The sequence below is a fragment of the Xiphias gladius genome, chromosome 2, assembly GCF_016859285.1.
Source record: "Xiphias gladius isolate SHS-SW01 ecotype Sanya breed wild chromosome 2, ASM1685928v1, whole genome shotgun sequence".
Lineage (NCBI taxonomy): Eukaryota > Metazoa > Chordata > Actinopteri > Istiophoriformes > Xiphiidae > Xiphias > Xiphias gladius.
Window position 1 is genome coordinate 9135480 of NC_053401.1, and position 27731 is coordinate 9163210.

General features: G+C 40.4%; 1 protein-coding gene across 3 annotated transcripts in view; it reads left to right on the forward strand.

Annotated features, from left to right (window-relative positions):
• The first annotated feature begins 1063 nt into the window (after window positions 1-1063).
• The window catches only part of chchd3a (coiled-coil-helix-coiled-coil-helix domain containing 3a), a 67532-nt gene continuing 40864 nt past the window's right edge, over window positions 1064-27731 (forward strand). Inside the window, exons 1-5 of one of the 3 annotated variants that reach the window (XM_040151478.1) lie at window positions 1064-1335; window positions 2293-2709; window positions 3151-3235; window positions 12140-12233; window positions 20499-20679. In XM_040151478.1, the coding sequence (XP_040007412.1) occupies window positions 1255-1335; window positions 2293-2709; window positions 3151-3235; window positions 12140-12233; window positions 20499-20679 (858 nt within the window). In that variant the 5' untranslated portion in view covers window positions 1064-1254. Of the gene's footprint in view, window positions 1336-2292; window positions 3236-12139; window positions 12234-20498; window positions 20680-27731 lie in introns of all 3 variants that reach the window. The other 2 variants (XM_040151488.1, XM_040151470.1) reach the window with 2 other exon arrangements.

Sequence of the window (27731 nt, forward strand, 5' to 3'; positions counted from 1 at the left end):
GAAGGTGAAAGCAAAGCAGAATTACAAGTGGGAACTTCTGCAACAGTGTTGGGGCGAACTTTCTGAACAATGTTTCCTTTCCATTGTAGAAAGAATGCCACAAGTTTGTTCAGCCAGTGGATGAGTCAAAAATTCAAATTCAATCTAGTTCAACAAGAAGACTCCATGATTCTTTGTTTTTAACATCTCCAACTGTTTATTTTTTCCAATGTTTTAATTTCAGGTACACTGAGGCACTGAATTATTTAAATTTGAATAAAATTTAAGCAATAAAACAGCAGGAAAAATGGAAGTGTTCTAAAACCTTTGAGCGGTAATGTAGTTTAAAGTGAGTGATTCCCAAGATTACCAAAGCTCAGTGCTTCTGAGTTCAGGCAACATCATTTCCTTATCATGTAGCGGAATAGTGAAACTGCCAATTACTAAGCCGAATAGCTGACACCAAATGCTTAGTCAAATTTTCACTCTTGCGCAGGTGCATTTCCTGTTTTAAATCATAATTTGTACATTTGAAATAATTTTATTCAGAAATGGTAATGTTAATGAGATTTGTAGCATATTTATATAAATGAAAAAGTAGTAGAAAGATGTTTTAGTAAAGAAGTAATTGCATAATAGATAAGCAATCTTAGTCTAATGACTTTGAGCAAATATTGTATTTTTTAAAGCTAACAGCATAACTGATTAGCATACTTTTTGTTTATAACATACTGTGAAAAAATAACTTTAGTAAGTCTTCATTACATTTTGGTGTGTACCAAGCTTCACATGTGCTGCATTCAAAGTATATGTTTATGTTTAATCAGACTACAGACCTTATTTAAGGGATAAACAGATAACAGACAGAAGCATTAATGTCAAAACATTACATTGTCGTCAATGTGTGAAAATCTATAGCAATATTTTGCAATAAGGTTATTATAACAGATTAATGATGTCAAAAACAAACACATGTACTGGAAATTTGGCACCCGTCGGACAACCAGTGCGGTCACAGTCCCACTCTATCCCTCACAAATAGAAACCAATGAAAATCGCTAATGTAAGAACGGGATGACCCTACCGTCCAATCAACTCGCAAGTTCTTCAAGCACGTCATGCTAAGGAAGTGCGGGCTTGCTGATGCGGTAGCGTGTGGGCCCCATCCAACTCTACCTGCCCCTTACGCAAGTAAACTCTTCAACAACAAAAGTGCATGTCAGTCCTCCATATTACATGTAGATAACTGACACTTTGACAACCTGCGGTCTGACAATGGGAGCCAACAGCAGTACCCGCCGCGTGTCATTTGAATCGGACGAGAACGAGAATATAACGGTGGTGAAGGGCATACGGGTAAGTGACATTACACAAATTTGTGTCGGGTAAGCTGTGACACAACTGCCTTAATCCAGTATCAGGCAGGCACAGTGTTGAATTAGCCTGCAAAGGTAACGCTGTGCTAAGAGGAGTGCTAAAATATGGCTCGTCTAGGAGCAGCTATGCTACATTGGAGGCAGACTCTTGGCAGTCTGTAGACTTCCATTCATTCTGAAAGCTGCCAAGTGGGTTGACCTAAAGCGGTGAGGGAGTTTACAGTTCGACAACACGTTAGTCAATAGCCACCGCAGTGGTTTCGGGGTTTTTTAGAAACGTTCAACTTCTGAATGTCGCTTTGGGGAATGTTGACGTTGACGTCATCAGCCTCGTGCGCTGCCCTGTCACTCCAAGTATGAATGAAAGTGACTCGAGCCGGGCAGGCTGTCGGATGCGCGGTTTGCAGGAAAACCACGGGGAGCTCTCGTCTAAAGGTGGAAACGTGTGCGTGGCGTTAAAGCGGAGGGTTGCTGAAACGGAGTGACCGTCAGCTTCTGGTATAAGGTAGGAGCTGCCGCAAGGTCTCTCATGCCACTGTCAGCTGTTGTTAAATATAGATTGAGAGGCTTTAGCTGATCAGATAAGACTTGAGCTGGCATGGCTCTGTCTATTATTACCCAGTTCGTAAACAGACCAAGCGAGGCTAATATAACTTTAAACGAGGTGTAATCTCGTTTATGCCAATGCTGTGATGTTCTTCTAAACAGACTGAAAACAAGGCTCACCTATCAACATGTTGTATCTCCTTTGTTCAATCTGTACATAAAGAGAAATGTAAAAATGAGAAGATGTGGCTTTACAGGGAGTTAAGTGCTGTAACTATTTGTATACGGATAAACAAATGAGAGATACTGTAATGTTATAATTATGTCTGACTATTGCTTTAAATCACTCTCATTGTTCCTGTGAAACTTTTTCTCCCACTCTTCTTTGCAGCTTTCTGAGAATGTCATCAACCGCATGAGGGAACCTGCAGCTCCTCCTAAACACCGACATGCTCCCTCTCCGCCACCTTCCGTGGCGCCTACGCTCACTCCTTCTCCTCTCCTGCAGCCAGTGCCTCCCCTGTTTGACCCGATCACCTCCTTGCCTCCTACCTCTCCTCATGTAGAACCTGTTGCACCTCCAGCTCCTCCTCCACCAGCTCCATCTGCCACAGAGACTGTGGCTGCACCTCCACCACCACCTCCTCCTCCTCAACCTCCTACAGAACAGGTAGCAGTCCCCACCATAACTGACATGGTGCTCCCATCCTCATCACCCCCAGCTGCTGCTAGTGCTGTCGCTGCTCCAGCTTTTGAGCCTAGAGCGGCGGCTCCTCCTCTCCCTCCTCTTCCTGCTGCTGTTGAGCCGGTAACTTTGCCTACATCTCTCCCTCCTCCCTCTGCTCCTGCTCCCTGCCCCGTTCCAGCTGTGGTGGAAGCTGTCACTCCGCTTGCTCCTCCTTCCCTTGTAATTGAACCATCTCCTCCTCCCATAAATCAATCCATTGCTTCTTCTCCTCCAGTAATGGAACCTGTTGCTCCTCCATGTGTGATTGAATCCATTGCTCCTTCATCTGTAGCTGAACCCATACCATGTCCTCTTCCTGTCGAGATTGAACCCATTGCTGGTCCCCCTCCTCCCAAATCGGAAACCCTCTCTTCCCCTCCTGTTTTCGAGCCTGTCACCATCCTGCAGCCACCCCTACATCCTTCAGGGGACACTTTGTCCCCCCAGCCTGCTGAGCCATTTGCTGCACCTCCCCTGCCAGAGTTTACTGCTCCTTGTGAACCACTTGCACCTCCTCCTCAGCCCCCCGTGGAGCCAGTGCCTCCTGCTCCAGTTCCTGAGCCGGTGGCTGTGCCTGAGTCGAGTCCAGTCCCACCACCTCCAGCTGGTGAGTTTTATTCCCGGACTTATTCCAGTTCCAGTTTTATTCTGGTGAGTTTTATTCCAGGATGAAGGTCAAATGGCGATGAAGGTCAAATGGCGATGAAGGTCAGGGGTAGCTTAATCAATGTTAAGGAATAAACCAGATCCAAGCAAGCTATACATAGTTTTTACTGGATTTTTTAAGTTGTGATGTTTGAGTTCCATTAGCTGGACAGACTTGTGTCGTGACAGGAGTGCATGCTTATTTATAAAAAACTGAAGAAATTAATTGTTCTTGGTAAAGGCTCATTTTATCCTGAAATGTATGGGGCAAGGTTAATTAGAAAGCAAAGGTTATGAGGGAATGAACTGTCCGAGGATTTATTCTAAGTGTAGCTACATGGAATTTTAATATTGTTTATTGTATGGGTGTTTACTTTAAGCCACCTTAAGCTTTTTGTCTCCAACTTTATCGTGCAGATTCTAATTAGTGTTCTTTTTAAAAATGAGCTTTACGGTAGCTTTGCGCATAGTATGATTCATTGCCGCCCCCCAACAGCTAATGAAATGATTTATTCTTTCTTGTAATAATGTTAAAAATTGATGCTGTAATTAGTAGCCCGCCAGTCTGCCTTGTCACTGTGGAGCTCAAGCTGTCATGATAACCCTTCTTCTTTCTGCGGTATGACAGAGCACTCAAAATAGTGAGGCTAACGTCAGCAGTAGCTTCTCATTTTTTTTTTTTGTATATAGGTAGGTTTTTCTTTTCTCAAATTTTTGTAATTTCCCCTTTAGTAAAACAAGTATAATCAGTATTTTTATTTTAATTTTAACAATTGATCATATGACAACTTGTATGTGAAAGAAATCACTTGTAGTTAAGAGCTCACAGACAATAATCACCCAACTCTGCAGCTCCCGTCAGCTTTACAGAACTTTACAGCATCCTTTAGCTCATTGTTCCGGTTTCTGTCCGGCAGCTTTACTGTCATCACTGTTGTTTTCAGCTACAACAGACAGCTGTTTTCAGCAAATAAAGCTCTTAAGAGTCCACCGCACATTACCTGTCCAGCACCCAATGGCAGACAGGCAAAGTTTGCGACTAGCTGGTAAACATAGTGAAGCACTAAGCTGCTTAAGGGTCGAGTACTTCCCTCAGGAGTTGGTGGACACCAGAAACTGACCGAAAAGGAGAGTGAATATTGGACTTACATTCATAAGGTGACCAGATCTATGACTCCAAATGAATGCTAATGTTGCTTCGTGTCTTCTCGATGTGTAAATAGGAAACTATTTGCGAAAACCTTATCAACTTTATGAGGTGATAATATCTTAAAATGTTAGTATCGTGTTGTTAGCTTGTCTCCACTATCCCCAACTTGCCAAAGATCAATTACCGCATGTTTAAATAGAAAGTAGTGTTTAGGAACAGAAACATAAGGGGCAAAGTCTTTTTTTTAACCTCTTTCTTTTAAAAGGTTAAGTCACGAGACTGTTTTTTTAGATTTAATCACACATTGTGTTTAATCACAGATTGTTGTTGTATAACAGAAGATATACCAAAGTCAACCCTGATACTACCGATAATACGTTATCAAACTGCACCATTATGGCAGGATTAATTGAGTTGCATCGTTTTAGTGTAAAAAAAACAAAACATGTATGTAAGTTCTCAAGCACACAGACAACCTCGCTCTCTTCCCACTTACCTCTTACAGTTTTAGCCTTATTGACTTGTTAATGTGGTTGCATGTCCCTTGTCTCTTGACATATCTGGCAGAGGACATTTGAATGGTACCTGTTCATTACACAGTACAGACTGGGGCGTGGGTGCAAGTTCCTACGGAGGTGGCATCCAGGGTGTGGGCAGGCTTCCCCATCCTTGACTGTGCTCAATCAGTAAGGTAATTAAAAAAAGGCCAACTTATGCCACGCCACACTGACTCCAGTGATTAAAACGACACCTCCGCAGCTTCCCACAACAAACCACCAGGCCTCATTACGGGAAGGCGGTTGTGTGTGTGTGTGCGTGTGTGTGTGTATTGTGTGTATTGTGTATTAAATTTTTATTTGGCCATAGGGCTTCGTGATATGATGCTGAATATCATGATAGCCACTTTCCTTTTTGCTTGACCACATTAGTAATACAATTGGAAAATTTAATAGAAGTTATTCCTGTATATTCTACATTATAGTCTATTTTTTCCATTAGCTCCAGGACCCCATACGCAGTTTCATTTTTCTCCATGTTGAATAAAATTATTATTCCATTGTTTATGCTAATAGGTTTTCAGATTAAAAGATAAATACAACAGTATTTCACTTAATTTTGTTAAAGGTGTGTGTGAGAGTGAGAGTAGCTATTATGAGAAACTGCCTGCTGCTGTCACGGCACAACACAACAATTCTACTGATCTATTTCCTCTTTAAGTGCTCAGTTATAGATGCAAGTCCTAAATTGTCTGGTGGGAGGCATAAAGTTTTCCATTGCTGCTATGTCTTTCCATTTCCTTTCTTAATTCTTTCAGTCTTGAAACACTAATGGAAAGTTTGAGAGGAGGCAAAGGTCTCTCAGGACCAGCTCCACTGTCCATCTTATTGTCTGCAGAGTATATCTGCATTGTTCAGGGTAGTGAGTGTATGTTTATGTTGGCTGTGTTTTTAATGTTGCTACACAGTTACACCACCATTTTCATTTTTTTTTTTTTTTATCACTACAGGTTCCATTTGACTGCAAGTATGTGGCTGACTTTTGCCAGGCATTGGTCCATACATGTGTCTCACAATAATGTGTGTTGACATCCTCATGCAAGGTCCCCTCACAGCTTAATATGTACCAAGCTCACTAAGTATTATAAAGGAGATGAAAAAAGTCAACAGGGACAATTGATCAAGCATGCTCTTTTTTAAAGAACAAAAAAAAGTTATGGTGAATGTGAAAGTGAGTCTTGTTAAAAAGTTGCAAAGTCCAATCCTGAAAGGGTACAGCCTTAATGAGGCGGACATTGATTATGTGTGTCCACGAGAGTTGGGTATCGAGTGAGGCTCTCAGCAGGTCAGCTGTTTCTAAATCATGGCCTAAGTCAGTCTGTGTGCTGATTACACCATAGTCAAGGTTGAACCTCCTACACCTTCTCCAATGTGCCATAAATATTAATATGCCAGAGCCCACACACTGCGCTGGATTAATAGTCTGTTTAAAGATGTCTCGCAGATGCAGCATAAAGAATAGGAAAACGGGAGAGACAAAGAAACACAATGGGAGAAATGTGGGTGACTCAGTGTGTGTGAGTGTTTGTGTGTGTGCATAAACGTGGGTGTGAAACTTGTGAAATGTATCACTCTGGTTTTTGAAACGGACTTTTCTTGTTATCTTGTGACAATGTGAAATAATCAGTCAGGTCCTATTCCATAACATTACATTAAATTAACAGCAGAGAGTGTGAATAAAAGAGAGAATCAGAAATGGCACCTGCCTGCCAGGACTGGAAGCTTGTTCTTGGCGCTTTTTTTTTTTTTTTTTTTCCTTTCCTATTTGAACATAGTGAAAGGTGTGTTGTGACTTGACTAAGCACAAGCTAGAAACGTGAGAAAGTGGTAATGTTACAGATTATGCCCTCCACGCGGGTCCTGGGGTTAATGAAACTTCTGATGAGAAACGCAATTTTCCTTCGTCTATTATCTCCACTGCCAATAGCCTGTGCTCCACTGCCTCTCTTCCTCCTCTATGGGTTTTTCCACAGGGTTTAGTGATTGGTATAAAAGGAAAGGAGGGGGACCTGTCTAAAAAGATGATGAGTTTTTAATCTTTTTAACATTTACATGTCCTACTCAGGATTGACACGGGCTGTGTTGATCTGGAATTGTCTCTGACCCTAACCAGCCTCCCTCAAGGACCTCAGACAGTGTTTATCATATCAGAACCTGTTCTCTGGCTGATCCTGTGGGCCTGCTAGCTGTCTGAATCCTCTTTCTGCAGGGCTGTAGAGGATGTGCTGATAAATGAGGAATTGCTTAGGCTTGCCTGAACTTAGAGGAATTTTAAAATTTTACTTTCTGTAGTGCACTGCTAAAGGGTATGTATTTTCAGTGTAGGTCTGAGAGATTTTAAAGGCCAGTTGATGCTGAAATGCCAGTCTCACCTGATGTAAAAAGTTCATAATGACGGGGCTTGACCTCCTGATTTCAACTGGCACTTGATTTTGGTGTCCAGTACACAATGTATTTATCTAGAGACCTATGGGGGGAATAGTAAGTAATTGAGAAGTTTTGAACAGCATCAAATTATTTTGTTTTGGCCAAGGGCAGCGTAAGCACAACACTGACATATTATCACCTTAAAAAGTTGTTCTGTCAAATGAGTTAGCAAACATTTGCAGTTCCCTGTTTACACATTGAGCAGACATGGAGCAACAGTAGCATTCTTGGAGTCATGTTTCTGGCCACCTGACGAATTAAAGTCCAATATTAACTATCATTTTAGCTCCGTTTTAGTTTCCACTCCCTTTAGAAGGAAATATGTGGCTCTTTAGCTGCTAAATGTTCAACAATGCTCGCCATCTAGCTCCTAACTTTGTCTGTCTGCAGTTAAGTACTGAGCATTGTACAGTGGCGTTATCAGAGCTTTTTCACTAAAAACAACTCTCTGCTGCATCTGAAAATGACACTGATGTGACTATATTGCAATTTTTTTAATAACCAAAATACCAGATACACAACTACTCTGATAACATGGTCAGTATTTTACCGATACAGTATATTGTTGAGCTCTAGTGTCCGGGAGACATTTATCTCACATGTACCTAAAGTACACATTTCTGTTCATCTAACTTCTACAGCATTATCTTTGCCAGAAGACGACCACAGCATAGCATCTGATGTTTTCATATTTTTCTGATGTAAAGTAGCATTCTTGTTACTTGTTACCCGATGCATCGTGTGTGTGTGTGTGTGTGTGTGTGTGTGTGTGTGTGTGTGTGTGTGTGTGTGTGTGTGTGTGTGTAAAGTGCAGTATGAATAGAAAAGAGTGCGAATGGGTTAATGCGGCATGTAGTGTAAAGCGCTTTGAGTGGTCTATAGGACTAGAAAAGTGCAGTCCATTTACCATGTACTTGACAGACATCCCCATGGCAGAACTTTTATCAGGACTTTAGCCTTACAGGTTGTCTTTCTGCTGTAGCTCTTAACAGAGTTGTAATTAGAAATTTCCTCTGCAGTGAGATCAATGGGGCTTCTCAGTGCTGTCAAACATGATTGATATGATTTTCTCACACTCTGGACAGTAGGTGACAGCAGTCTCTGTCTGTGAGGATACACTATGTAGCAAAAGTTGTCAGCTGTCAATCACCGCCTGTGTTTGCACTAGTGTTTCCTCTGAAGCCCTGTCATAGTAAACCTCCCCCTACCTGATGCTTATTCATTCTAATTATTATAACAAATAGTTGTCATACTGTGGGTTCTTGTTATGTGTCGTTTGCTGCAGAGAAGAAAAGGCTATATAGGGTGGAAATCGGAAAAAGGATTAAGTTAACGGTATTTTTGTTTTGTATGTTTAGGCAGGAATATCACTTGACAACAAATGATACAAAGTGGGTGCATCAGAGGCGCTGAAGTAGGTGAAGAAGACTAAAATGACAGAAGCTGGAGAGAGAGATACTTGTTAATGAGCAGAGATTTTATGTATCCATGAAACTAGTTGCATTAACTGTAGGAAACTTGTTAACTAGTGACCTTTTTAGTTCAACAGTATCATTAACTTGTTTTTATTTTGACATCAAACCACAAAAGAAATTAAAGTAGTCTCAATTTGAAATCCTAAGGATAAGTTATCGAAAATTAATTTCACAATGAAGTGAATGACGCAAGTTGGGGAATTGTTTGTCATCAGGCACCACTAACACCACACGTTGGATTTAAAGAGGACAGATGCAAAATCATGACTATAATAACCCCTAAGCACCGCAGCTTTCTAAAATCACAGAGTAAACACTGCGACTAAAAACATTTCTAGAGCATAATGCAGTTTTGCTGCAGGTTTTGGTGTTTGGTGACCTAAAATGGCTTTGCACATTTTAGGTCTTATTGTTAATCTGATTTAGCTGGACCTAGGTGTGTGTGTGTGTGTGTGTGTGTGTGTAAAGTGCAGTATGAATAGAAAAGAGTGCTAATGGGTTAATGCGGCATGTAGTGTAAAGCGCTTTGAGTGGTCTATAGGACTAGAAAAGTGCAGTCCATTTACCATGTACTTGACAGACATCCCCATGGCAGAACTTTTATCAGGACTTTAGCCTTACAGGTTGTCTTTCTGCTGTAGCTCTTAACAGAGTTGTAATTAGAAATTTCCTCTGCAGTGAGATCAATGGGGCTTCTCAGTGCTGTCAAACATGATTGATATGATTTTCTCACACTCTGGACAGTAGGTGACAGCAGTCTCTGTCTGTGAGGATACACTATGTAGCAAAAGTTGTCAGCTGTCAATCACCGCCTGTGTTTGCACTAGTGTTTCCTCTGAAGCCCTGTCATAGTAAACCTCCCCCTACCTGATGCTTATTCATTCTAATTATTATAACAAATAGTTGTCATACTGTGGGTTCTTGTTATGTGTCGTTTGCTGCAGAGAAGAAAAGGCTATATAGGGTGGAAATCGGAAAAAGGATTAAGTTAACGGTATTTTTGTTTTGTATGTTTAGGCAGGAATATCACTTGACAACAAATGATACAAAGTGGGTGCATCAGAGGCGCTGAAGTAGGTGAAGAAGACTAAAATGACAGAAGCTGGAGAGAGAGATACTTGTTAATGAGCAGAGATTTTATGTATCCATGAAACTAGTTGCATTAACTGTAGGAAACTTGTTAACTAGTGACCTTTTTAGTTCAACAGTATCATTAACTTGTTTTTATTTTGACATCAAACCACAAAAGAAAATTACAATCTTAAAGATTCAAACTTTTGTTTGTTCGTGAAATGTTTAACAGTTTCTTTTTAATCTCATGTATTAGGTTAGTTACGTTACAATTGGAACTTTATCCTGAAGACACCGAGGTTCAGGCCACTGCAAGCGCCAGTCAATGAAATTCGCTTCCCCAAAATTAGATTTTCGCTATGAGACTCCTTGATGGAGAATTTTGTTCACCAGCAAATTTCATACAGATGGATCTTTATGAGTCTTATTGAATCAGCATTGTTAAGAGGGTACTACCACCACTGTTAGAGAAAATTTCAATTTGAAGCTAAGAATTATGGTCCTGATTGTTTTGTTTCTTTGTTTTTACCTTTCCCTGAGAGAGCTGTCTGTCAATGTGTCCACAAGGTATCTCAGAAGCCTTTTAAATAGATTTCAAAGACGACTGATAGACAGTCTTGGGGCCAAGTAACATTTAAAGCATTTTTATTAGACTATGATAATGATCTACTCATTTTTTTTTTTTTTTTTTTTTTTAGTCAAAACAATGAAATTAAAGTAGTCTCAATTTGAAATCCTAAGGATAAGTTATCGAAAAATTAATTTCACAATGAAGTGAATGACGCAAGTTGGGGAATTGTTTGTCATCAGGCACCACTAACACCACACGTTGGATTTAAAGAGGGACAGATGCAAAATCAGGACTATAATAACCCCTAAGCACCGCAGCTTTCTAAAATCACAGAGTAAACACTGCGACTAAAAACATTTCTAGAGCATAATGCAGTTTTGCTGCAGGTTTTGGTGTTTTGGTGACCTAAAATGGCTTTGCACATTTTAGGTCTTATTGTTAATCTGATTTAGCTGGACCTAGGTGTGTGTGTGTGTGTGTGTGTGTGTGTGTGTGTGTGTGTGTGTGTGTGTGTGTGTGTGTGTGTGTGTGTGTGTGTGGACTTGTATAGTCAATTTACCCTCAACCTCATTGGCCTGTGCAATGCGAAGCCTTTCATGAAATAGAGGCACATTTTGTGTTTGTGTGAATGTTGTGTTAATGTCGGTTTGCTGCATGGATACAGTGTAACTAAATGTTTGATGAAGCATAAAACATGTTTTTAAGGTCTTTTGTGTGCTTGTGTGTGTGTGTGCGTGCGTGCGTGTGTGTGTGTGTTGCGCGTGTGTGTGTGTCTTTCAACTGGCCTGCTGGTACCACATATTACCAGGTAATAATAGACTCTGACAATAGGGATTATCCCATCTAACTAATGCAGTGGGAGAGTAATCTTGACACACTCAGACACTCCCCCAGTCACTGCAGTGTCGCAGCACACCGCATGGCACTTCTGTCTTCAGAGCACGTTTTGGCCTGGTCGCCGGCTGGCATCTTTACTTTCATGCTTAATTACCTGCCAAGATAGACCAGTAGGGACAAGGAATCATACATGTATGATGTCCCTGACATGAATATATGTAGACATGGTGGTGTGCTGCTGTGATTTTTAGGATGGAAGATGTGCGTGTGTGTGTGCCTCTGTGTGCGTGTGTTTTGACAAATATGGGCAGTTTTCTTTGTGTGTTGCAGTGTTATGCTTTAGTGCCGTAAGTCCTTGCTCATAAACGTTCTTGCTGCTCTTCGCGCACACGCACACACGCACGCCCCTAATATAGCATAGCAGCGTGAGGGCCAAGATCTCTTTCTCGGCTCACCTCACACACAGTGGGCACAGACACTCAACACAACAAAAACACAACAAAAGTGTAACGCTGTAAAAACAAAGACTCCTGTTGCTCAGTAATTACAATCTAAATGTTTGTTCTGAACAAAATATTTTTTGATTAATGCAGATTTTTTTTATCACCTGTTGTATAAACACCCTCTTATTTCTTTTCCTTTTTTTGTTACTCTTTAGACAGTATCATTCCATTCGGTGTCCTAACAAACGCAGTATGCCTGTCAGCAAACAATAGCTGTTTACTTAAAAATCTCCCTCTCTAACTTTCTTGGCTTCTTTTTCTCTTTTTGTCCCCAGTTGATGAGAAAACCCTGAGGAAGAAGATCACTGATGAGCTGTATAAAGGCCTGGAACAGGAGAGGGCCAAAGCGGAACAAGAGCTGCAAACCTGGTTAGATGATTGCACACAAACATACACACATGTTGTTTTAGCCTGGAATGGAAAAACAGTTTTTGTTTATGACCTTGCACAAATAGTTTTGGTGTTGCAAAGCATTTTTTTATTTCAGAGGTAAATTTATTGCTATAATTTATGTTTTGGAGTTGAAATTAAAATTCTTGGGTTTGCTGAAAGTCCGAATCTCTGATGTGTGGTGCGTATTTCTCTACCCTTTTCATTGCCCTTCTTCTCCTTTTCCTCTGTACGCTACTTTCCTCCTTTTGGATCATGATAGATTGAATCAGGGTACTACACTAGTGTCAATTCCTGTTCCAGGATTTCATTAGTAATTGAAGACGTTTTCAGATTTGACCATTTTCCGATTTCATTAATAGTCAAAAAGGTTGGCAACAGTCTTTCCGATCCCCACTGTTTCCAATCTACCTCTTTTCCGAAGCACATCAGCACTTTTTCCTCCCTCTATTTCTGCTTCTTCTCTTGTTCACTCCGGATCAATTAATCATGCCTGAGAAAGGAGGGCGCTAACCTGAAGTAATTTCCTGGGTGTTGAGTGGGTGATCCATTAGCCCCTCCTGATGAAGAAACACACTCTTCATGTGAGGAGCTTATTCCATTCTCTCCCCGCTCCCCTTTCCTATCATTTCCTGTGCTTTCCTCATCTCTCCTCTTCTTTTTGACCCTAAAGAAGCAGGTGCACATGCCATAATGTCCGATAAAGGGGTGGTGCTCCTCCCCCCTCTTTAATAGACCTGGATGATCTCCAGCAGACCCTGGTGAATGAACAACTGTGATTACTGTATTGGGGGGGGAGAACCACAACCTTTCTATATTCAGGATGAGGTAGTGTTAGCCTGGTGATTAGCCTCCTTTTCGAGGCTCATTCAAGAACAGAGAAAATAACGTAATAAGTGGTGTTTAGAAATAATTTGTCTATTGATGTTTTTTTTCCTGGCTATTTTATTTTTTTGATGTAACTGCTTCCTGCAGTTCATTTATTGATGTCTGTTCAGAGGGGTAAGTGCTTCAAAATAACACCCTCCTTGCAATTAATTGAAATCATGGTGACTTTCAAGCCCTCAATTTTTGTTTTTGCTTGGCATGGGCTGCATTTTCACTTAAGAACTAAACATGGAAAGGTAAATAAGCAATCATCAGTTAGCCAAAACTTGTGTATGTGTGTAGATGCATATTAATATCACTTTTTAATGTGTTCTTGTTTGTTATTTGTTTTTTCTGTTGCCCTTTTTGCCACATTATTTTTGTTCTCTATGTTTTTTTTTGTTTTTTTTTTTTGTATTCATGCATGTCCATTTTCTTAGCTCACAGTTTGGTAGGTATTAATCATGGAACAGCCCTCAAGGTGCATTCTGGGATTTCAGGAAAACCTAAAAGGTGAAGTTTAGTGGCGGGTTTTATCCATAGTTGGTAAGTCAGAAAATATAATATAATCAAGCTGAGATAGAAAAGAGCTGAATTTTAGATGGTGCAGAGACTGCTGACCACACTTAATCCTATATCCGATCAAAATTCACATCTGACCATATCAGGGTGTGGCATAGGTCATCACATTCATTATCTGCTGCGGTTCAATCTGGCACATGATGCTTTCTAATGTAATCAGATTATAAAATTTTGTGTTGATTTATAAAACAGCGCTGTGCTTCAGTACTGAAAATTGCTTCCACTCCTTTTTCTTCTACCACAGTTGAACTTTTCTATTAATTTGTTGTTAGTTGGAGATAAAGGTGACTGGTGCTTTCTTTTAATTGAAATAGTTGAGAGGAACACTGTTTTTTTTCTCCATCTGAGTTGTCAAGCCATAATTAAATTGTGGCAATATTGCATCTTCCCACAGTGCAGGCAGTAACTACAGAGAGTTTTTTGGTTGTTGAAGGCAAACAAGGCAAAGTGATTATGGCCTTCACTGTGTTGGAAGACTCAGCAAGGATAGCTTCAGCTGCAAAATTGGAGTAAGACGTAAAATATATTTTGTGTGTGAGTGTATCAAAGCTCAGATAACAAGACTGCACAGTGCCTCACCAGTTATGGAACCCTGCAGTGAAACCACTGCACAGCACGAACACGGAAATGGAAGAATATGTGAACCCCCAAGTCGCTGAGAAAGAACATACACACTCAAGCTACATGAGACCAAAATTTCAAGGTCATGTTCAACCCCAACAATTGGTCCTGCAGTTTGTTAAATGTCTTCAAGGAAGCCACTGAATTCCAACTTCCTCATATATTGTAATTACTCAAATAAATAAGTAAATGCAGATAACAAAATAAAAATCTATTAAACTGGTAAAAAGTTGACAGAAGTCCTGTTTCCAATCAGTCTTAATTCTTTTTCATTTTTAGAGGCATTTATGCCTTTATTAGACAATAGAGGGTTGACAAGAAATGACGGGCGAGAGACTTGGGGGATTAACATTGTGATTACATGGTCAACTTTGTAAGTCTATCCTATGAAGTATTTCTATGTAGGGTACCCAGATCTAGGGGAATTTTGAGGAACAGTGGTTTTTAGATTAGGCAGTATTTCTTATGTTTGGCTTTAGGGCCATAAATGAACTCCAGAGATCTGGCTTTGCATGTTTTGCTCCGGTGGGAGTGAAGTAAGGGCTCTGTGAAGAGTTCATTTGGGTGCAGCCTAAACTCATTTGTAGCAAGTAGCGGCTGCAGGGAGAAGATTTGCCTCTGCCGCGTCTCTGTGAGGCACCAGAGCAGAACGGCTCGGAGAAAAGGATGAGGGAGAAGAAGGGATGAGGGGGGAGAGAACTCGTACACCATTCCGTCCCGCCTCCCGCAGCCTAAATTGCATGCATGTGTTTAAGTGACCACACAGTTCGTCATTGTTGTGAAACTTCTGCCCATTATCTCAGCATGTAGTCTAGCAGCTTGTGTTGGCTTGTGTGATGAACAGTAATTGCATGTCAGACTTTTGATTGAGAACACTGACCTTCCCTCAGAGCTTCTGTCTTCCTTCCAGCGTTAACCAGCTAGCCTGTGAAATTCTTCATTGCTCCCAAATCAGACGCAGACAGATAGTATAGCCTACAGATTTTTACATTTTGTTTACTTGTATCTTTTGTCCCTGTTCGCATAGAAATACATACACTGACACACACACACACAAACACACAAACTTCAAACAAAGCCTCCAAGTCGGTTTAAAAGAAGCTAGAATTTTTGGAGGCTATCAGAAAACAAAAAGTTCCTGAATCCAACCAGATTTAGCCAGGATTGTGTCTGGGGAGTTGTGACTCCTCTTTTTAAATGTGTCTAAATCAGCAGCAATACTAGTCTTTGATCAAGTTTTCTTACTGCACATGCTTTAACAATTTCTTTGTGATAGTACACCCCAGGAACATTACAGCATTCTCACCCCAGAATAATAATAGTAATAATGATGATAATAATAATAATATAATCAATCATAATATTAATAGTCATAATCAGAATAATAGTGTGAATCATAATAATAATAATCATAGTAACCCTAATTTATATACCACTTTTGAAAAATAGAGTTTACAAAGTACTCCACAGGCATGAAACCAGAAAATACACAGTACAGGTCCAAAAAGGAACCTCCTAGTAGCAACTTGATGTTAGGATAGATAGTGACCAACCCATCCTGTACGCACACATACACACACACACACACACACACACACACACACACACAAACATACACAGAGCAGGCCTCAAGCCCTCAGGTTTCAACAATGAGAACATTGTTTTGAAAAAGAGGGAAAAAAACGCATTTCTTAGCACTGTTGACCTGCTGTTGACCTATGTAGTCAAACAGTTATGGTTTCCGACTCTGTCGAGTTTCCTAGCAAAACATCTGCCGTCTGCGGTTTGTGTGTTACTCAAGGTGTTCTTTATGAACAGATAGAATCAGTAGGAGGGAGTTCAACACAAACTTAAAGTAATTTCTAATATCATCCCAGTGTTTAAACTCCATAAGACACCGTGGTAGCTAGACAGAATGATAACCATCAGACCTCTGAACTTATTCCACATTTCGAAGCAGATGGACTGTTTACTCTGGCTCTCTCACTTTATTAAATGGCAGGATGTTGAGAGTTTGAGCTTTACGCTCGGTCTGATATTGGAAGAGGCAATAACAGTGAAGAGAGTGACAGTGATATCTACTTTTGACAGTTTGCTGCTGATGAACCTTGGTCGTAGCACTAAGGAGATTGCAATTATCTTTAATTGTGGGTAAAGTAGAGGGAGATTACAAAATGGCTTTTATGTTCCTTCTGCAGTGTGGAGACTCTTCTAAATTAATCCTCCCACTGCACTGTCCATTGTTTCCCATACACTTAATTTCAACTCTGTCCCAGCATTTCATAGCACCCACAGTCAGGTGTGCTGTTTGTGTGTGTTTATGTGTGTGAGCGTATGTGTGTCAGGGAGAGTGCATAGCTCCATAAAATATTCATAGCCACCATTCAGCTACATTCTTCCTAACATCAATATTGCATTGGGCCTTTAAATGCCTTTGTTTCAAGGCACATGGGATGGAGCCAGCACTGTCGTGTAGGTCTGTCAGAATCCATCCTGCCAGGCAGACTTTAATGAGACATATCTTGTGTAGAAGACAAGTAGACAACTAGAAGTATTAATGGGTGAAGAGCTGAGAAAAGAGACAGAATGTAAACTGATGGAGAGGTAAAAGGGGAAAAGCTAGGAGACATGAATTTAAAATTTATTTTGTTTTCTTTCTTTCGTTTAGCAAACTTTTTTAGCATGATGTCGATGTAAATTTTGTGTATGCGCGCACAAACACACACACAGCCCCGTACAGCTTGTCCGGACTATTGGCACTTAGGGTTACTAAGTTGCAGCATCTCCAGTACTTCACCTAAAAATCAATCTATCTATAAACCTATGAACTTCCAAAGTTTTAGAAACTGTGCCCTCAAAGAACTGAAGTATTCCCAGGTGCTTCTGTTCAAGATCATCTCCTGGAAATAGTATGTTACTTCTCTGGAAAGGCCAGCAAAGTCCAACCCATGTGCACTCAACTCCTCTTCAAATTAACGATACATCACTGGTTCCGCCTTTCCATCTGTCTGTTTCCAAGACTCGATCCACTGAGCCATCAAAACACGGGTTACTGGGCCAAGATTATCCCATACACAGGTGCTGTCTTCTTCCTCGCTCTGTCTGACTCCACCAGTCTCTATCTTAAAGACTCCCCTTCTTACCCAGTGTTAATCTTCTAAAAACCGAATGAAAAATGCATCCAACATCCCAGGGACAGGGCAGTAATGACTGGAAAGCAATAGAGGTGAAGCAGGTCTAGCATCCAGCTAATGATAGCAGTCTTTGCTTTGGGTTAGCACTTGTGAGGAAGTCAGTAGACAGACTGTTTTTCTAGGCTGTCTATTTTCTTGACCTAATTTCTCTCACTTATCCAGGTTGTAGGTTTTGGTTACCATTAATTTATTATCATGGTAATTTGGCGTTTTTCTCTTTTTTGATTTGGCAACATGCCTAAGGAAGACCTTGCTCAGTAGGTACAACTTTTTATTAGTATGTTTTGACCTTGCCGGGTTCTGTTCCAGTTCACCATGTGTCAAATTGGTTTTCCATTATAAAACAGGTAAACAAAATGAGATTTGGCTCTCCTGGTGTCTAGCAAAATGTTGGTTGTCCTTAAAACCTCTGCACACTTTCAACACTTGCACACTGAATAATTTAATGAGTGGAGGCAAAGTTTTGCTCACAAAGCTTCAACTGGTATTTAATTCTACTCTGATAGGACTGGTTTATCTAATCAAACATTTAATTCTTGCAGATTTTGTTAAATACTTGTTAGCTATGGTAGTTTCTTATAATAGTTTGGATAAATGTACATTTGTCCAAAGTGACAAAGCTCCAAGTTCATGTCATCGAGGGTGAAGCTGTTGCTTTTGCTGGCCCACGAGTACCACTCAAGTCCTCTCTTACAGTAGTAGCATTAGCAAAAGCCAAAGCCTCTTGAGTAAAGGTAGCTTAGGTACATTAGCAGTGCAGGCAGGCGGGCATGGATCATGGGGAAATGGTGAATGTAAAAAGCCATTAGGAGTCTCCCTGTATGAGTGTGTATGTGTGAGTTGGAGCCCGATGATGGATGGAGTGTGCTGACGTATGCAGCCCAGTGGACTGTGAGACTGGACATGGCTGGTCTCTCTCTGTCTCCCTCCATCTCCTTTTCCCACTCTCTGCCTCACTCCCTCTTTGCTTCACTTCCCCAGGGCCAAACATGTCATGTTGCCACTACTCATGCTCGTTCCTTCCTCTCCCTCTTTTCTGTCTTTCTCTCTGTCTCCCCATCTCGTCTCGCTCTCCCCTTCTCTCTAACCATGTAGTGGTGTTGCAGGGCAAATGGCAGCTTTAAGACATCAGACATATTTTCATTTGACCTACCTGTCATCAGCTTAAAGCCAAAGGCATGTGGTGGTGATTAGTTAGACCGGTCTGTCCATCATGATTCATCACTGTCTAAATTTTGGTTATATTCACAGGTGAGTGAAGAGAGGAATGGAATTTTTGAAATAGAATAACAAATGAAAACCCTTCACATTGACAGATCACTGGGTAATATCAAGAACAGAGCCACAGAGGTGAAAAAGGCAAGAACTGTATCTATGCCTGTTACCACACACTTGACAACCAGGATGATTCACTTAAATTACCATAATGAGCAATGCACAAACCTGATGAGGCTGTAAATGAGTCATGCATTTAACTTAAGTGTTCATGAATATCAAACCACAAATTTCCACACATTTTTAAAGCACCGCTTGAAAAATGATGGAAACAAAAGAAAATGTGTTGTTCTAATAAAATAAATGATCAGTCAGACCTCTGACAAATGATGGATCGTATGTAGATGGCTCCTTAGAATTTGGAGGAATTTTCACATGGAGTTACGGTTCTGTCTGTGAAATACATCAAACGACCAGTCAACATACACCTTCACTTTAAGGCATCCTCCTTCTTGTCAAAGCTACCTTTCGGGGCTCTCTTAGGATTTTTGTTAATCTGGAGTTTGAAGATCCTTGCCATCTTCATGTGTCTGTTGTAATTAATTCAGGCATTCACTCTGTCTGTTCTGTGTTTATTTTACCTAGCTACTAATGTTTGATTCCTAGCGGAGGAAGACTTTCAGGGTTTCAGGGACGTTCCTCCTCTTCTCCAATCAAGCACACCGTCGCTGAGTAGGGAGTGCGTTGCTAGGCAACTACGGGAACCCAGTGACAGGGTTCAAATGGTGGTCTTGTGTCTGAAGAGATTGTAGTGCCTCTGTCTGTATCACTGCTTCACTGGCCTAATGATTCTTGTTTTGGGGAAATGGTAGTGTTGTCTATTACATATTGATAGTCAAATTACTCTTCAGTGTAAATAATTTGAAACTGTCTGACAGATGTTAACTGACTGTGGTACATCAGGGACACTCGAACTGGGGCAGTCAGAGTTCAACTTATAATGTTTTTTTTCAGTGTTGAGTATGACTTCTCAATGTTGCACACTCTTTGCAAACTGTGGAATAGCAAGGATGTGAATGGATGAATCTGACACTAGGATTGAAAATCAATATACAAGATATTGGCCTATATCCGTGCTCCATTTGTGACCTTTTAATTCTTTTGGGAGACACTACAATTGGGCAGCATGTAGTACAACAGCTTTTATGAATGTGGGTGATGCTATAAACATCAAAAATACTCAAATAGTTTACAAAAAAATGTTTGCTGCTCTGAAATGAGGCCATTCACTATCTGTGCTTAACAAGATGACCATTTTATGAAATATATATATATTTTTTTAATTAATGAGCAATAGATGCCTGCTTTGTTTTTCAAAAGATTTTAGTTTCAAACTAGCTTGATTTTGGTTTGAAATTAGCTAATACGCAGTAGACCTTATAATTCACCATATATACAGACATGTTGTACTAAGGCGACGCAAAAGGCCCTACGTTTGAAGTGCTGTGGATAATGAAACATACTATGGACAGCGTAACTTTGTTCATTGAAAATTTTAGTAGCCATTCAGGCATAATAGAGATAGTTGTAGGGGAAAGAATATTGAGTAGTGTATACTGTAGTCCTGTACCATGAGGTGCATTGTTGTTATACCCTTCTGCAACACTCTGCAAGCTACACTAGGTTGTGCTGTCATTAATATGTAACCTTTTGAAATGGGTTAAAAAGTGAATTACTCTAGTAAATTACTGGTAATATTCCACAGGTTGGAGGCGGAGAAGGCCCGGGCAGCGGCACAGGCTAATGCTGATGCCCAGTCCCAGGTCCAGAATGAAGTGTCCAGGATCCTGTCTGTGGAGCGGGCCATGGCCCAGGAGAGCCTTCAGCAGGCCATCATAAGGGAGAGGATCACCAGTGAGGATGAGAGGCACCGTGCTCAGCTCTATGTAAGTTGATATATGGCAGCTACTGTGTACTTTCCCATCTCCTCCCATCATTTTATCTTGCCAAACAGTTTCATACCTTTTCAACATTCAGTTGGCTCCGAGCCGCACCACAGTGTCAGACAGACATTGAACATTTTAACTGTATGACCCTGCAAGCACAGACTCACTGATGAGTGCCATCTTTACATGAAGGCATGTCCCATTCTATGTTCAGACATTCCTGTTCTATCACACAGGCAGAAGGAAGTGAACCTATTTGCTGTAATCGACAGTTCCCGCCTGGTAAAGTGACAAATGTCAGAGCTGTGAGTGTGTGAGCATCGCTGTGAGCAGTAATTCATAGAACTGTCTTGACTGGGTCGACACTCACCCCCAGAAACACACACAAAGACGAATCACAGTGAACCTTTTTTTCATAGTTATTTTGAAGACTGTTTCTACATCATTGCATTATCTACATAATAATAACTCAGAGGACAGTTTCAGTTCATTTTAATCAACATACAGTAAGTAAACCTCTTCACTATAGCCACATCTCCTCTTCCACATCTTTGCCTGGTCATCCTGCTGTATCACAAGAAAAAGCTACCTTCATTTTGGGCAGCCTGTGTCTTTATTTCCTGTAAATTGCCCATGTAAACATTGTCAGATGAGTGTTCCTTACCACACACACAGGCAGCGCATTGTTTTCAAAAAGAAAACACATTTTCCCTGGAGTGCGGCTGCTGTTTACAAACCTATGCTATTGATTATATAGCTCATTTCACACGCTCATCGCAGTAATAGAAAAATGAAACATTTTGTTGAGAGAGAGAAAGAGAGCAGGAAAGGAGCGTTGACGTGATTCCATGCCGCAGGACAAGTGTATGAATGATCCCTCATTTGGAACGGCGATCATATCGAAAGGAAAAAAAGGCAGCCAGAGAGGGAGACACATGATTTGATGTGTTTTTCCCTTCAGCATCTGTGAAGGAAACCGTTTCAGTCGTAGGTTTTCTGTCATTTAATTTCTGTTGTATTTCATAGGGAGGGAGACGGCACAAATTAGGGGAGGAGACCATAGGAGGGGTGGAAGGGCAGGAATGTGACACCTGCTTTGTATCTGTAATGTATGAAGTAGCATAATGGGTGGTGGGTCTTACTGAACTGTCACAGACTCCTTGTGCATGTTATTGCCCGTATCCTCCTGAAGTACAAACTCCCTCTACTGAAGAAAAACTTTTCCTCCTATATTCCATGAAGCTTTTGTTTGTAGCCCCAGGGCTAACCTAGGGACATTAGCAGCCTTTGAAACTACAGTTAGCAAGCACTGCAGTGGCTGTGCATTCAGTGCGGGACTGATCATGCACACACAGTCATATATATGCAGTTTTGCTTACAGTCTTTATCTGTAACTTAGATTTTCTGTATAAATTCAGTTGATTGTGTCTATTTTGCCTCCAGTATGTCTCTACTTCCTTAGAGCATGCATATTGCATCAAAAGAATCATTGTCAGAGGGTTTTACTGTTTCAGAATCGTGTGTGCGCCTGTGTGATAATTTCTTCCGTTTAAGTATTCTTTTGGAGTGCTGGAGTTTTAATAGAATCCAACGGGTTATCAGTGGAGGCGCAGTGCCGTTTTTTACCACTCATGTAATTGTCAAGTCAGACGCTTCAACACAGCCACTGTTCTTTTCAACTGGAAATGGACTTTTCCATTTCCCATTGTCATTTCATTCCGTGTTTGTCAAACTCCAGGATTGTCCGCTACCCACAGTGAACTCATCTTTGATGAAACATAAAACATGTTTTTTAGGTCTTTTGTGTGTTATTGTCTGTGTCTCTGTGTCTCTGTGTGTGTGTGTGTGTGTGTGTGTGTGTGTGTGTGTGTGTGTGTGTGTGTGTGTGCGTGTGCGTGTGCGTGTGTCGCCTGTCTGCTGACTCTGTCTTTCTTCCCCTCCGTGTCTTAGTGTGAGACTTTATTTCTTTTTACTCAAAAAGAAGAAAATAACAGAAAGACCAATTACTAAGATATTCAACTTGAAATATGTGCATATGAGAATATAGACCTTTTTTGCTCATTTTCTCATGATGTGCTTTTACCACCCCTCATCAAACACACAACCTTTTCTCTATAGGTTACCCATTATATTGAATTAATATTGTTATAAAGCACATAAGGATCAGTAATTGGGAGGTGAAATTGGTCCTGATTGCTGGGCAAAGTGTATAAGTTGATCCAAAGACAGGGAGAGGTTGTGGTTTGCTGTGCTACGTGCATTATCTGCTGGCTGATAAAGCTTTCAGAGGTGATTTGTTCAGTCCCTTTTCCCAGTAAACCAAACACCTCATGTATTATCTTATATGCTGCACTGCTATGTCCTTGAGCAATTATTCAGGCCATTAGATTAAATCAAGTATTTGTATTGAGACTGTCTCTGTTCTTACTTTTTATACAATATTTAGCTTGCTGGCTAAGTCTAACTACACTAAAAAAGTGTTATTGTTATGCTTTAGTGCTACACACTTTTATAATATTAATGATAACCGTAATAATTTTGTGGTTAGGAAAACTTCTTGAGATGCATAACATTGCATGTTTTCCTCTGTTTAATCCAAGTTAGTTTGAGAGCAGAAAATATACTTTCTGGCTTAATAACAACCTAGTGTTGAATCATAAAAACTTCTCAATGAGTGATACACATTGCTCTATGTTCCCAGAAAATTGTTTCTGTATTCTTTTTTTTTTTTTTTTTTTAAATTACTGAAACAAGTGAGAGTGTTTTTGAAAACTGCTGGATTTATCTCATCCGCCTGGCAGTTTTGGTGTCAAGAGAAATGACACTGTTTTTTCAGTATTGTGGAAAGGGAAGAATTTGGGAGAGCATTGACTACATGGGTAAACACTGCATCTGTCAACTATCAATCTATCTGTCAGACTTTTTTTTTTCTTTTTTTGTCTAACATAGACAGAAGAAAGGAGCAGAAAACACGGGGAAAGAGACAGGGATGTTGTGCAATAACATGAGCTCAACCAGGAACTTTGCAGTGACTGGGCCAGGATGCCCTGTAGTAATGATTTTTTTAAATGCGAGCAGGAAGAAAAGGCCTATTGAAACAGGGTAGAAATCTTTAACTAAAAGATGATCTATAGAAAACAATAAAAACATTGCTTTCCTGTAAGAAGGAAAGAGAGTGGAGGAGCTGTAGCTGTAAAAGAAGAAGGAAAAAAGTTAGGAAGGTTAAATATTTAGTCAGACTTTAGATGTTGTTATTGCATCAGTGATTTTGTCGCACTTCAAATAGTTTTATTTGAATGTGAATTAACCTGAACACATGTTCATTGCCACTGAGAAAAACATTTGTCTATAGGAGCTGTTCTTTGTAGGGTGCAGTATTGATTTGTCCCCCTCATTAAGATACAGGTCACGGTGAGCAGCAGGACCCCATACATTCCCTCTTCTACTTCACACACACTGAGAGCGATGCTGTGAGCAGTTATGCCTCCCCACGCTCACCTATAATGGCTATAACCTCCGCAACCATAGCTACACCAATTACAGTGACACCCATTCTGGGGAACTGCCCTGAGACATAGAGTTAGACCGGAGTTGGGTATCGCTTAGATTTTATTGATTTAGACTCCGTTTATAGATCCTGGTTCTTATTGTATCTCGATTCAGATTCTTGCCGTATTAGGTATTAACTAAATTTTATGGAAAGCTAAAACTAAACCACCTTTTAATTTCAGCATATTTTTGGAAGCTATTAACAGTAATTTGTCATAAATTAAGTGCATTTTTTTAAAAATAAAGCTAAGGCTAAAATAAAGAGGAATACTTATTCTTATCTTTGTCATGCGCAAGTTGAGTGTCTGCTGGAATACATGTGTTTTTACTTGTTTACTTGAATTTAATGTCCCTTGTACTGTTTTTTCATATACACTGTATTGACCTGTATTGTAGCTCTGTTGTGTAGACTTATGGCCGTTCTTTCAACTTGCCAAATTCTAAATTAAGCCAGATGTTGAAGCAAAGTGTTTTTCACATCTATTCCTTTAGCAAACAGTTTTAGGCGTCTATGTTATTTATGCATCAGATTATGTTTTAATATAAATTGCAGTAGTGTAGCCAGGGCCCTAGTTGGTTCCTACTACCCTGGTGGGACGGCTTGCCCTTCAGGCTTTTCCAGCACCAGTCACTCCCTTCCCTGTCAGGCTGACTGGCAGTAGCCAGCCAGCAAGTCTAACAGTAATTGAAACTTCACAGCAGTGTAGGCACGGGTGTGTGTTGTCATTGTCATTGTTGCTGGGTTCCTGGGGTTCTGTTGTTTGAGGGTAACATGTTCAGTGTCAGTGCTCACAAGTGTTCTGCCACTCAGGGGGGACCACAATAAAGGAAAGGGGAACACCAACATACACAAGGGGTTTGTGGTAGTTAGAAGCACAGCATTATATTTTAGATTTCTGCATAGATGCATGTGTCATGTGGATTTCAACTTTTTGTGTTCTTTGATCAGCTATTGGAAGGATAAGAAATGAGCAAACGTAATTACTTTTCATGTCATTAACATTAAAATGAGCCGTAGATTTTGGAAAGTTGTAGTTGTCATGTTTAATTTCACTCTCTATGCTGATTATGTCTGCTTGTCCAGAGCAGCAGAATTTCCTGGATCACAGTGGCTGCAAATACCAAAGGGTCAAGCTTGTCAAATTCACACTGAGAGGAAAATTGTCACTGCATTGTTTTGTCTTCAATATGCTTGGCAACCTAATAAAAATGGATTCTTTTCATCATGTGGTCATTCTGAAGAATTTCTTGATGAGTATGATTTAATGAGTGGACAGCCTGGTGTGAAATAAACGATTGGTGGCTTTATGTGGTCAAGATGGCCTCATCGAGTTAGTAAAAATCATTACACACAAATAAACCCTTAATTAGTTAACAGGTCTATTAGTGCGTAATTACCCAGCAGCATCAATTAGGAATATATGATTCTTTTTAGTGGTTACCACCTGAAGACAAAGCAGAAAAGAACAGTGTATGAATGAGGGCTACAAATATAATCTTGTCTTTTATATACTGACAAAGGAGGAGTTTTGGCAGAGATGTACGAGCCCATGGGTTGAGCAAATCATGTAACTCTCTTACTCACAGTTTACATCCATCTGTCAGTCCACATATCTGTGTTTTAATGAAATCATAGACTTCCGCCGTTCCCCCTTTTGATTTTCAGCGACCCTGCTCCCTGTGGAGGCAAACTGGCCCAGTCGCCAATCAATCACTGGCCACAGCGTCTCACCCAGACACAGGCTCTAACCCCGAGGCAGACTTTTCAATCAAACCCAGAGTCATCAATCTTTCCTAGTTCCAAACAGTGGCCTGGGTGGGGTCTACCTGGCGGCAATGGTTTTTTATGCTGTTTTCAACTGGTCCAAAACACTCAGATCTACATTTAATTTGTTGTTCGTTTTTTTTTTTTTTTTTTTTTTGAGACCTTACCTGACACTATGATTAAGTGAAACTATGCAGCGTTATTCCGTATATAAATGTGCAACTGTTGAACTGTATTACATTATACAGAGAGGTGTTTCTATAATTTAGCCTACCCTCATTGATATTAATGGAGTGGACAAAGTAATAGAAATGCCTGTACAACCCGTCCACATCCTCAGCACCGCAAACTGCAGCCTCAGAAATGACCATGCAGTTGAATAAACACCTATATAAAACCATTTAAGTAAAAACTGAACATTATAACCTTTATAAAGTTAGGATTTGTTCCGGGAATGTTGTATTAGACTGCATTGTTTTTAGCTAGTTGTAGTCTAGTGTTAGTCCATGTATTTGTCAGTTTCTCCCTTTTGTGTAAAGTTGTATGCACAGTTACTTGAATGTAAAAATGTAAAAAATATTTGCTTTTGTTGCTCCCATTTCCATCTTTATCTCTTTCTCTCATGCACACACACAGACACGCACATAGCAGTCGGTAATGTGATGTTCCGTGATTTTTCCACCATCTCTGCTTTCACAGCAAGGGATAATACAGCATACGAAGAATGTTTGTTTGTTCCCTATACACACATACAGACACACACACACACACCGTGTCCATCCTGTCAGAGCTCCCAAAGAAAATCAGTACCTATTCTTTCCTTAAACTGTGTTCCATTTGATGCTTGGCTGGTTTGAAAATGACTTGGGTAAAGCTTAACATTTTTAATGCAACAAGCCCCCCCGCCCCCTCTGCTCACTCTGGTGCCCACACCCTCTAAAAACTGCAGTGTCCAGCAAACGTCCTGCCTTTTTTGTTGAATTTGTGTACTTCAGTTGCGCATGGTTTCATTTTAGATACAGTTGACTGGACCTGGCTGATAATGGGCTGACAATTTAATTTCCCAGGTATTAACGGAGACTTGCTGGGTTTTGAATTGGTGCCTGTTGGTGGTATTTACAAAAAATAGTAAAAAAAAAAAAAACCAAAAAACATTTCTTTTTCTTTCAACTTATTATTTTTTCTCTCCACATCACAGAGTATAAGGAAGATTGGGGGCAGAAAAGGTCCTCATTTCTTTTACTTGTGAATGAGATAAGAGAGGTAGTGGTACACTGTGATTTACATATATTTTGGATTTGCTCAGCTCGCCAAGGACAAATTGCATCCTATCTCTGACTACAGTTGTCTGAGCTGTAGTAAGAATAACCCCTGCCAGGCTTGATGTAACTGCATTTCAGAGAGCTGTCTATTTATTTCATTAGTATAAAGTTAAAAATGATCTTTCAGGTGCTTTTGCTCTACAGATGCATTAATGAAGAGGTTAGGGTGATGTGACTTATATTAAAGGTTGGGTTTAGACCCAAAGCTGCGGGGACCTTAAAGAAATCAGACCAACAAGTGTGTGTGTGTGTGTGTGTGTGTGTGTGTGTGTGTGTGTGTGTGTGTGTGTGTGTGTGTGTGTGTGTGTGTGTGTGTGTGTGTGTGTGTGTGTGTGTGTGTGTGTGTGTGTGTGTGTGTGTGTGTGTGTGTGTGGACTTGTATAGTCAATTTACCTCAACCTCATTGGCCTGTGCAA